The 12,947-nt window shown below is 40.8% G+C and overlaps 1 protein-coding gene across 1 annotated transcript in view; it reads right to left on the bottom strand.

Moving 5' to 3' along the window:
• LOC104271374 (ras-related protein Rab-3B-like) overlaps positions 1-9,900 on the bottom strand; it is a 46,245-nt gene extending 36,345 nt beyond the window's left edge. Inside the window, exon 1 of the mRNA XM_009866058.1 lies at positions 9,673-9,900. Within this exon, the coding sequence (XP_009864360.1) occupies positions 9,673-9,900 (228 nt within the window). The remainder of the gene's footprint in view (positions 1-9,672) is intronic.
• Positions 9,901-12,947: the final 3,047 nt, after the last annotated feature.

Below are 12,947 nucleotides of genomic sequence, written 5' to 3'. Positions count from 1 at the left end.
GGGGCAGTACGCCAGGTAGAGTCTCACAAGGGCAGAGCAGAGGGGCAGAATCACCTCCCTCGACCCACTGGTCACACAGCTCTTGATGCATCCCAGGATATGGTTGGCTTTCTGCCAACTCCTGGTTCATGTTGATCTTATAAACATGAAAATTAAGTTTAATCATCATTAAGAAATTAAGTTTAATCATCCCTTCCAACCCTTAACTAGCTTTTTTCTTGTTTCCCAATCCTCTGTTGCCTTGCATTGAGTCAGCTACACGTCTACAAAGGGAGTGGAAGAGAAAGTTCAAGAGAATTCCACCTAAAGAAGCAACACTGAACAAACAAAAGTGTTTACACCTGATGGTAGAGTGCAGACAACTCCAGAGAGGGTTGTTTTTGTCCACCTGTACCATAGAACAGTCATAGAACAGTCATAGAATGGCCTAGGCTGGAAGGGACCTTAGAGATCATTTAATCCAATCTCCCTGTCATGGGCAGAGACGCCTCTCAGCTAGACCCAGTTGTCAAGACTTTACGTGACTACACACCCCAAATCATATTTAGGCTCGGTTAACCTCTGCAGGGCTCCCACTGTTACCATAGCTGAAGTCAATAACAACAACAGAAGTTAAAGTATCTCTGTAGAAACTGCACACGCATACAGATAAACATGGTGAGTCTGATTTTCTTCACAGTTTTGGTAGTTCTGCAGCTCAGCAAGGCCTGAGAGGGGATTAGAGAAGCTTAAGGGTTAAGATCCATCATTCCACTCTTATGCAAGAGAGACTTTGAAAATGCATTCATTAATTAACCTTGCTTGGCTGTAAATTTCCAGTGTTGTTATTCCATGCAATCACTTGACGCAGCAGCATGCTATATCACAGAACCATTTAGGCTGGAAAAGATCTTTAAGATCATCAAGTCCAATTGTTAACCATTACCGTCAGAATACTTTTTGTCTAAAAAGGAAACAAGTAAATTGACTTCCTCTCTTTTCCCCAGCTCTTCTTGTTCACTCTTATGCAAAAGTCTATTATTTCAAATTCTGTTCTCACAGTACTCTGCAAGAACTATCCTTAGAGTTAATGCAAAAGTATTTACAAAGGTGCGATCTGATTTCACCAAGAGCAAGCCAGGGTGCATAACAGAGCCAAGAGAAAACTATAGGAAGAGTGGTATAGCCTTACAGAAATGCGTACAACACGAGGTTAAAATGCACAGCAAAGAAGCAATTTAGCATTCGGTGGTAATTCCTACAGGAAAGAAATGTTTAGCCTTTCAGAAACGTAGGGCAGTTTTAGAGTTTAAAAAAAAAATCCAAAACATATTTGATGGGTGTTATTTCTTTTTCTTCCCTCAGGGGGAAAAAAAAAAAAAAGAGACACCTGCAGTCTTTCCACAGACTTACAAAGCTGACTCACACCAGTCTACCACAATTGCGCACTTGGAGCATTTGCTTTTTTTCGGAACCGGGCAGGGCTGGGTGCCCGCTGGCAGTCAGCCGCATCGGGATGCAGTTACCATGGCATTCACACACTCCGCAACTTCAGAACTGCCACAGCGTTATCACCCGGGTAGGGACCAAAGGAGAGGAAGCAGCAGGTGGGTCTTTGAATAAGCGCGTGCAAATGCAAAAACAGCATTAGAGTGAATATCCTGCTTAGTAAACACCCTGTGCACAGATCCCCTGTATGTTCTGTTTTATTGCGCTGGCTACAAGAAAAGCAGAGAGGCAGTAGCACCTGATAGACATCAGTGGCATATGTGCACACATGTATCTCCATGCCCTGCGCTCTCTCCATGACTTTACCCTCTAGCACTGGCACAGATGTCTGTATCAGTTTGTCAGAGTGACTAGCCAGCCAGAATCTGGCTGTGAAAATACCACCATTGAACCTTCTTTAAGTAATACACAAATTTTTATCATCTGAGTCTTACACCATATGATGCTATTTCAGTGAATGAAGCAGAGCAGCTCATAACGTAGTGCACTTGCCTGCTCCACTTACACCTGCTCCCCACAAGTTTCAGACACTCTTGCTGCCTTTTGTTTCGGTTTCTAATGTCAATTAGTAGCAAAGCTGTGAGTATCAGATATATAATTAGCAAATGGATGTGAAGCAGAATTAGTAAAACCAGAGGACTTTTCACGTAAGATCAAAGCGCACAACAGAAGCACGGGATGCCCTGTGTGTGCTAGGTAAAACAGCTGGAACCAGGAGCTCCAGTTGGAAGGAGGAACAACATAGCAACAAGGCAGAGCCTGGGCTGTGACAGAGCAGAGAAGGATACGCTGGGATGCCCAGGATACACTTGTAGGCTGCAGTGGCCCCTGATTATAAAATGCGAGGTGCTAAGCTGCTGTTGAGAGAGAGATCTAACCCCAAACAGGATGTGTAGTTTCCCACTTTGCCACTCTCATTAATATTTGCTGGGCAGCCAGAACAGGTCGCCAGAAAGCTAGGTTGAGATCAGTGTCTCCTGGTCAACATTATGCTTTTCTGCAGATGGGAGAACCTAACCAGCAAGACACAGGCCTCCCAGTTCTCCACACTGCAGGAGCATGCTGCATTTTTGTCCAGTTTCCGGTGCTTCTCACCAGCGTTTCCTTCTGTAAGCACCACACACATCCGCAAAGTCCGGTGCTGCTGCTTCCAACACGGCTACACACAGCAGTCAGGTGCATCTCAGAGCACACTGCGGGTACACTGCAGCTCCTGCACAATTTAACTACAATAATAAGTAATTTAACTACGCAATTTAACTACAATAATAAGTAAGAGGGCATTATTAAAAGTTAAAAAACACAAACCACAGATGATTTTATGCTGTGAATAGGGAATAACATCACCGCTTCCCCTGGGCTGGAATGATCACCACTCATTTGCCATTCCAACAAATCAAAAAGTGCTTCAGGGATACTTGTACGACCTTCCCTCCACATGACTGGAAATAGCCTTGCCAACAGAAATACAGAAAATCAGAGCTCCACATCTCTGAGCTTAGTTCACGTTGTTCAATGAACCAGGATGCCATTAAACAGCTAGACAACAGAAAATAAATTACGAAGTACCCACTGCTAAACTCTTGGGTACTCCAGTTCTGCTGTAGGGTACAGTTTCTCACATCTGAAAAGAAGTTTTTGTGGTCTTGGGTTTCTAGTTTTATCTCTAAAATCAGCCATTCAGCCTACTCCTAAGTCTTGCATAAACATGGCGCTGCAGTAGACAACACAATGCATGAATCAATGTAAGTTCAACAAATAGTTATATTTTCACATTTAACCAAAACCTCCTGACACAGTTTAAGTCTCACTCACCAAATACCATGAGAACTGAACCCACTGTATTATCTTGTAACTGATCACAATGTAAGTAAGCATATTTAAATACAAAATATACCTAGTCATTATGCAGAAAACAACATTGTGAAAGAAAATCAGAGTAAGGGTGATTCTGGTAAGACAAGGACAACAGGAAAATGTTCTGAGGCCCATGAGTCTATGACCTTATGTAAAATGATTACAAAACATCTAATCCAAATTTCTGCTGTAAAAAGCATTAAATCCAAAATGTCAGGAGGCGAGTAACCCATTTGCCTTTCCAGAGATTAACAGCTTTACCACATCAACTGAAGAATTTCCCTTGAACTTCCCATGTACAGCTTCTCCTCTATCGGATATTGTCCCATTTTCTCTAGAAAAGGTCCAAACCTTTGAACTATTAGTAGGTCTTAATCAACTAACCCTGCTCTTGGATACAGGCCGATATCTCTGAAAGTGATATTATAATTTTTTTCATTTTACTGAACTGCACAAAATAAGAGCAAGTGCTTCATAGGCCTAGTAACTCTGCAAAGATGTAGCCCAAGAATCTCACCTCCTAGTAAGAGTAAATCCAATATTGTAAGCAGGAGTAATTCCAGCAGTAACAGAGCTTAGACTGAAGTTGAATTTGACCTTCACTGTAGAGTTATAATGAGATAACAATGGGATTGAGGTGATTAAGTATAAACAGAAATAAACCTTCCATGTCAACTGTTTAACTGCAAACATTTCCCTGCTCAGCAAGCTTAGGCTGTTAAATAAACTCAGTAGCGAGTGGGATAACCCCCTAGGCTTTTATTCTTAAGTTTTTATTTCACTCCCCTGGTATCACTCTTGCAACTCTAATCTGGAAGACAATTCAGAGTGGCCAGATCATCAGGTTCTACCCAAAGCAGGAGTATTATTACTTGAGATATAACCCCGACCTTGGAGTTGAATTACACTGTTCCTGTATCTCTTCTCTGGTCCAACAGTCTGCACTGTGTTTTAACATCAGAAGTAGTGCTTTACGTCCACTTATACACGACAATTTCCACTCCCGGGACCCAGTAAGTTCTCAAGGCTGCAAATAAGATGTAATCCTTGCCTTACTTACAAGGATCAACCTGTTTGTTCTTTTCACTGTCATGACTTTGTCCATTTTAGCTCCTTGTCTAAACAACAAATCAGAGGAGTTCAAAACAGCTTGAGAATCTACTGAGCAAAATCAGGCTTATTAGATATAAATCACTATTGCATCTATCCCGTTCGGTCCCCATGTGTTGCCTGATCTAGTTGAGAGGTGGCGTCCCTGGTGGCAGGGAGGCTGGATTAAAATGATCTCTAAGGTCCCTTCCAGCCTAGGCCATTCTATGACTCTATATATTTAATTACAGAACTCGTTATCTCTTTTTCTAGAATCAAGCTTTGTGCAAGCATTCAAGTTTAAAGTCAGTGCTTATAAGGAACTTAGCAAAAACATGATGGGAATGGGATGCCAGGGGAATAGATGATTTTCTCATCTGAAATGCATAATTAGCTTTTGGTTAAGTGTGCAATTAGCATTAGAATTTACAATCAAGTATGCCAGTATTCTAATTTTATCTCCTTTAAATGAAAAAAACAAAAACCCAAACTTAGTTACTTATGTCACTTCTTTTAATCCTTTCCCAACAAGGTGAGCTGCACAGTAATGTCCTGTCATCCAGGTGACAACAGATAGAAAAAGCTTTTAGAAATACTGTGTGTTTGCCTTCTGGACAGCTACACAGCTTGGGTTTTATTTTGGTTTACACTTTTTTTTGTTTTGTAATGGTAACTGCCACTCAGCATAATTAGCAGTTGTCATATTTCAGTTTGTAAAGATCCTTCCCACAAAAACAGAGCGATGATGCTTTGCACCCTCTCCCCAGCTGCGCCTGAAAGCTGTAGCATGCATTTCAGACACCCACTACAGCCAGTGTCAGACCCCTACAGATTTCAGCAGTTAAGCCATGGAAACATTTTTGTTAATGTGACAGAAAAAGCTATACTTATCCTAGCAGTTTAAATCTGATGATCAGCACCTTAAAAGAAAAATCACACTGCGGTCTAAATACGCTGTCTCCATCTGAATATCACATCCTTTTTGCCTTTTAAGCTGAAGTTAAATTTAACCTCTATTTTATTTGCCTTTAAAAAGGGGGGTTAAATGTAGCTTCAACTGTAACATCAGCTGCCAAACCCTGTATTTAGCTATGTTTATTATTAATTACATATATATATTTAAGTGTAGTATGGACAACAAAAATGAGACTCCATTGCGTAGGGTGCTGTAGAAAAGTATAATGGAAATGTAATTAATTCCTCACACAAATCACATACTGTGTGATGTGCAAAGTGCTATGGAGTGCCTAAACACTGCCAATGAGTTTCCATTCGTAAATTTGTGTTACTGTCCAAAGAGCTCATGGAATTAAGACTGGGCCAGCACAAAGGACCAGAGTTTGCCTCTCAGCAGTCAACCTCAATGCTACGTTGCTCAAGGGTTCTGCTGTTACTATCCCTTACCACCAAGAGACACACAAATGCACAGAGGAAGGGGAAAAAAAAGAAATCTCACATTGCTCTCACCTAAAACCCAAATCACTTTTATTCATTTGCCCTGCTTCCATCTGGATGTGGACAAAGTGGCCTTCTCCAGCTGCTAGGCAACCCGAACGCTGCACTGAGTATTAACTGTACGCATTTGCTAAGAATATAATAATGTTACCCTTGAGGTTTATTTATAATAAAAAATACCTAGCTGAAAATACATTAGCTTTTCTTCAGTAATTAGCAACTCTGGGAATATAAAACTATTGGTCAAGAAAGAAATAATTCACATGTACACCTCAAATTCAGAGAGTTATTATAAATCATCTCCTTACAAGTACATCATAAGGGAGACACTTTATATGAAAGTATTATTACAGATGACAGTGGCATAAAAAAATTGTGATCCAAGAATTAAATTTATGCAGATATTAGGATAGCTACGTAATATATGAATATATTTACATAATGTTTTAAATTAGAAATGTTTAAATTATCAAACCTCATCCAACTACAAAATGAACTTTCTCAGTAAAGGTCATTTATTCTGTTTACATAAAGCCACCATTCCTAAGCAAGACAGAAGACACCTGAAACTAAAACAGTTAGCTGATCTTGGAGTTCTCTAAAGGAAACCAAACCAAACCCTACAAAACATTATTTCATATAACCCCGCTCCTGACCATTTCACTGTTTCGTTCTCTGTCAGCAGACCTATCATTCTACCTTGAAAAACACCATAAATATCTTTGCTATGTCCCATTCCTCTCAAAGAGATACTCCTGTAAAGTCTTTTCAAAGCAGATCATTTTCCCAGACTCCGAAGTGACTAGCGCAACTCATAGGAATCTTATTAAAATACCAGTTTGGGTGATTGAGGTGTTAATGTCAACAAAGCAAAGGGCTCACCAGTGACATCAAAATTAAACAGAGCAGCATTCTTTTTTGATCATTGCATTTGACAGCTTGTCAAATCCTGATCACAAAATACGGACTTCCTCAAAGGCAGAACAAACACAAAAGCGACCTCTCTAGCTTAAAAAAAACACTCATAAATTTCCACTGAAGATATTAACAGTGAGACAGGCCATAAAGACATTTACTGACACAGCAACACACTATTCATCTTTATGGGCTGCTGCCTGGCACTTGAAGGGGTGGCATTTTTCTTAGCTTTAAGAAAACCCAAGGAACTCTTCACAGCTGGGGTCCTACACTCGAATATTCTGCTTTTCTGTTCAACACAGGCAAAAGTCAGTATGGAAAGTCCTGCTGATTGCTGATCTCTCTGGATCACAGCACTGCACAGCTGTAGTAACTTCCTCCCCAGCCTTGAGATTTGTAGGACACAAAACAAGGTCATTTAGGCTCAGCCCTGGAGCACCCCCAGCCTGCCACAGCGGCACAGGCTTAAGAGCTGCACAAGTAACCCTGAACTGAAAGAAACCTGGCTCCACAGAGCAAAGAACGCGAGAGGTTCCTTGAAGTGCTCCTCTCTGGCTTTTATCAAGATATTTGAAGTGGTTAATTTGAAACGCTTCTACCTTCTTCTTCATTTAATTTCACATCAGACCTGATTCAAGCTTAGGGAGAGCATATTTCCAAAAAAAGACATCAACGTAACTGGAAAGGTGGAGAAAAAGGCAAAGCGTTCGATGGAGCCACAGGGTCACACAATCACAGAAACTTAACAGCAGCTGTAAATCATTTTTAAAAAATAATTGGGAGACAAGCTGGTAAGAAAACTCCTCCTTTTTACACACAGGAACACACATTTTTTGCTATGCTAATGGCCTCCACTACTGCCACATGTACCCTGAAGAACACAGTGAAATTACAACTTTAGGCTCAGGACAGAGAGAAGGTAAACAAGTTCAAACACTACGGTTTTTAGAGAGGTACACATTTCATGTTTTTGTTAAGGTCCTTAAATTATGACTCACATCAGGGATCTGTGCAAGGAGAACGAGAGAAGTAAATAACAGGAGTCACTCTGGAAACTGTCAAACAAATGCACAAACCACTTATTAAAAATAAATTTCATATCAACAATGTTGTTGGTAACTTCAATACTACAGGTCCTATAGATAGTATCCTCTGAGGAATCCACCTGACATCTCTTCTCATAAGAAGTTTAAGGTTATTAAAGTCTTTCCCCCACCAAAGCTTTCAAACAGACTTAATTAAGATTATTGCTTAATTCATTTTAATCCCAGTATCTTTGCAAAAACCCTAAATATTTCATGTTGCTTTCTGCCTTGCTTTTACACAACTTGTTAAAAAAATTCATATTCCAAGATTAAGAAAGACAAAGTATATGGAAATCATCTAGAGAGCCTGAATTACAAATATTCTTATTACCTAAACCCTAAATTAAATCAAACTGTTTCATGTCAGGTATCTACATCAGTTTCAATGCTAGAATTTTGCAACATAACAGGATCTTTTATTAAATAATTTGTTACACCTTATACCCAGCAACACAGAAATTAAATGGATCATATTGTAGCAGTAAAAAAAAATAAAAATTTCCTCAGTTTAGATTCTCACTGAATTATTGTGACTATTCAAGATCATCACAATAAATTAAAAAAATCCAATATGAGTACTATAATATTACATTTAAGTGCAATGATTAAAGATGATAAATCAAGTGTAGATAGATCAACTTGAAGACTATGTTCTTAGCTGGGGCAGGATTTGGGTAGAAATGCTATGCAGTTTTAACTCATCTTCAAGGCTGAACTTTAAGCTTAACTTCTGGGAGAAACCACAAAGTAGGCAGCTACCTCCAGTTAGTAAGCTAACTCCTTTGAAACTGTTTAAGGGAATATCAGCTTCATGTCTTCCGTTTGAGAATCTTGCAAACTGGAATTCCAGCGGAAGCTCCATGGTACTTTAAAACACAGCAATCTGAGCCTAGAGTTTTTTAAACACTCTTGAGTAATTCACTGGGACACAGAGGGTTTAAGCACCATCAGGATAAATTGCACTTGCACTGTAGGGTTTAAGTCATTTGCCAGCGAGCAGAACAAAACAAAACACTTGCTTTGCATAAAAAGAAACATCACAAGCTGTTGACAATTGTTTGGCCTTGGTCTCCCACTCTGCAGCTCAGGAACTTTTTTTTCCCCCCCCCTAAACCGGGTTAAAATACTGTAATTCACAAAGGCTGGAACGTTTTTTTTTAAACCAGGTTAGGATGCTGTAATTCTCAAAGGCTGAGAAAGTCCCACGACTCAGTGTTTGAGCTGACAGACCCTCCAGCTTACCTGCACAAATTCTCTTCCCATTTGATTTATCAAGAAATTCTGTCAGCAGAGATGGTTTGAAGCACACCTCTATGAGGAACCCCGGATGGACGAAGCGAGCTGGACTGGTGCTGCTGAGCAGACACTTGAGTTGCAGGCACATACAACCACCTGATCTGGAGAGCGTACGCTGATGTGTAGAGTTCCCTCACTGAGCCTCCACTGTATTCCTTCACCTACCAGTGCTCACTCAGCAAGTGCTACTAAAGGGCTCAAGGCTCGCTTTGGGTTTATTGCAGTTCCATACTACATGGAGTCCTGAGAACATAGAGCAGTTGCTCACGGCCATGGCAGGAGTCCCACCAGATGAGTGAAACAGCAACACAGAGAGAACTTACTCAGCTATACTTGTAGGGATACAAATGCTACAGGCACACAAAACTTACGAACAATCAAACTTGTTATTAATCCAAAAAATCTACTTCCAAACAAGCTAATTTTACTATCCTTATCTTTGCTGGGATTAATATAAAGCATTTTTGAAAAAGCTGGCACTTACCCAAATCTGCAGTTTCACCCGCTTGTCATTCCTATAAACTGTTTTCACTTTGAAGTCAATTCCTACTGTGCTAACGAAGGCCGGTGTGAAAGAGTCATCAGCATATCGGTAGAGGAAGGATGTTTTGCCCACGCTGCTGTTGCCAATGATCAGAAGTTTGAACATGTAATCAAAATTTTGATCTGAAGTGTCTTTCTGCCTGTATCTGGCATCTGTTACTGAAGCCATCTAAGAAAACGAAAAACAGTGAAAAAGAACAGATTTAAGAGCAGTTCAGCATTTGTTTTCCTTAACTGTGCACCATATGTTTAGCTTATTTCTCTTCTTTATAATAGCATAACCACTACATCTGCTAAAAAAAAAAAAGAAACACACCTTGAAATCTTCTTTTAAATCCTCACTTTAAATTTCTCTTATGCACTTGTACTGGTAAGATTTCCAAACCCAAGAAATACACCTGTTGCACCACTTTGTGTTTGAAAGAATAACAGATGGCTACTGTAGATTGTTCAAATACTAGTGGGGAAACAGCATTCTTTACTCCTGTGGCAGGGTGCCACTTCTGTTGCTCCAATAAACTGCAGTACTGCAACCAAGAACTAAAATCTTTGTCAGTGCAGCCAACTATGCAATTCATTTAGCAGCCTCCAAGGCAGGCAAACTTAAATAATTCCTTTTATGACTAACAGGGGAAAATCTGCATTTCTAGCACATGCACACCACCATTTTAATCTTAGAAAAGTTCTGTCCTCAACATCTACGGAAGCAAAAAACCAAACCAAAACAAAACAAAATGAATGGGCGAAGATGAAACACCAAGAATTTCACCTGAAAAATTTGAAGTCATCCAACACCTATCTATTCTCAAGACTGCTGTTTATTTAAATTAAATAGAATCATAGAATGGCCTAAGTTGGAAGGGACCTTAGAGATCATTTCAATCCAGCCTCCCTGCCGCCAAGGACGCCACCTCTCGACTAGATCAGGCAACACATGGAGACCTAATGGGAATCGAACCCGTTACCTTAGCGTTGTTAGCGCTATGCTCTACTGACTGAGCTAACCAGCCTCCTAAATAAACAGTACCTGCATAAAACATGATGGCTCAGTGGGGCTGCAGGTGGCATTTGCAGCAGATAAATCATCCCTTTTGATTACAAGGGAGGTGAGAGTTGGGGACATCAGTGGGTTGGGGAGAAGATGCAGCCTCAGAGATCTCTCCTTCGTTTGTGACCCTGAACTGGATTCAGAAACCAAAAACCAGCTGCAGAGCCTGAAATATCAAGAACAGGAGAACTCCCTGAGCAGCCCTCCCTGCTTTAGCATTCGCAGCTCAGACACTCTGTGGGAGAAGGCACGGCCCTGCCTTTTCATCTCTGTCTGTACAGAGCAGAATGCGACTACACAGCTACAGAGAGGAAAAAAAGGAAACTTTACCTTTTAACAGGTATGCCACACATTTTATCTGAAGTGCTGTTTCAAAATCTACCCCACAACAAGAAAAGGTCTCTGCTCCTTATAACCAGTCAGGGGGTTGTGCAAACCAGGGCAATGACAGCATGGGTCTGATGAGCAGCGACTCGTCCACCAAATTAGGACAGCTGCTGCCTGCGCACAGCGTCAGAGAGCACCGACAGGAGACCAAAGTCTCTTCTTCCCCCAACATGTAAGGAAATAAGTTAATTTCCCCCTCAACTCAGATTCACAGGCATCTTTGGGAACAAGCGTCTACTTTCCCCGTGTGCCCAGATACTTTCCGTCTTAGCAAGTCTCACCTGCCCACAGGACTCCACTCACTCACTGGAAAAGGAGCAGTTCAAAACCCACTGTAGTTAAACAGCTATAAACCAAAATGCTGTTCAAAGGCAACTTAATGCAGGATGACAATTTAACTTAAATTCCCAGCAGTTTAAACTTCAGCAGAATATGCATGACTTTATCTGCGACTAAACACATGCAACTTTCTCACACTGAAAAGGGCTGGTGCAGCAGACATTCTCTTCACAGGCAGCATTAACAAAGGCAGTTTCTGAAGAACTTTACCTGTAGCTTGACAGTCAACAGCTGCACTGAATGCAGTAAAATCTACCCACAAGTGATTCTCTGCAGGATATAGCACAATCCTTATACACACTCTCCTGAACTTCAGCTGCTATTCAGTAAGACCACAGTCCCTTGCAAGCACTCCAGAAAACCCAAGCACAAATTTTCTTTTCACTGATGTATTAGAAAAGGGACTCTTCTACTCACGCCCTGTGGTTCTTAACATGAATTTCTAAAATGAAGAATCCAATGCCCAATTGACTTCCACACACGTACTCAAAGCCAACGCACTGACAGCCTCAGTTCAAATGTTAGAAATCTCAGCCACAAAGATTATGAATCTAGATGATTTGTTGATTTGGTACCATCACCAAGTTGAAAGATAGTAAGAAGTTCTCTTTTTGAGTAATTTATCTTCCTCATACACATACATAAGTGCCACAAATTCTCCTGAGAACACACATGCACTTACTAAAGAAAAAAAAAAATTTAAAAAAATCTCTATTTCTCCATGCCACTCACAGAGAGTTCAAAAAAGTGAGATGCTCTCATCACTTGAAGCCTGGCCATTTAAAGATTCACAGGCAGACCTTTAACAAAGAAGTGTTCCACTAATCATACAGGAATCAATATCTTCTTTCTAGCCTTGCCTTCGCAGAACCCATCCACACACTCCAAGCTGATCTTCTAAACGAAATACTGCTGCTTCTATTAACCCTCCTAGACTGCTATAATCAAAAGTGTACCTGGCTACAAATGCAACTTTCAGATCACAGTTAAAAAAGCAATTATAGAATGCGGCCAGCTAGAGCAGCTTTGTTAGAGGCACAATGCAGAAAATAAGATCAAATGATACTTGCACGGAACACGGGGCTGTTGTCATAGAAGCACAACCGCGGCTGGCCTGGCGTGCCACTGTGCTACGCTGAAGATGCTGCAGACCAGCTCCTTGAATCATTAGACACAGCATCAGAGCACAAAAATTTCTAAGGAAATCCCCGTGCTTAAATTTGACTTTTTCCCCTCCTCTGGTCAATAGAGTGAAACTGAAAGGACTTTACTACTAATTACTGGCTACTACTCCTCTGATTGCAGCTCATTACTGAAGCCATACTCCACCAGCATTTGGGCTGAAAGCGTTCATAGGGCTGCCCCTGAATTTGTGCTTGAACCCTGAAGCCAGGAACCAGCAGATCTTCCTCCTAATTGTCCTCCTCTCCCTTCCTCTTCCC

This window comes from Apaloderma vittatum, unplaced genomic scaffold (assembly GCF_000703405.1).
Source record: "Apaloderma vittatum isolate BGI_N311 unplaced genomic scaffold, ASM70340v1 scaffold4520, whole genome shotgun sequence".
Lineage (NCBI taxonomy): Eukaryota > Metazoa > Chordata > Aves > Trogoniformes > Trogonidae > Apaloderma > Apaloderma vittatum.
The sequence above is the reverse complement of the archived record's forward strand: the minus strand, read 5'-3'. Positions and strand labels throughout refer to the sequence as shown.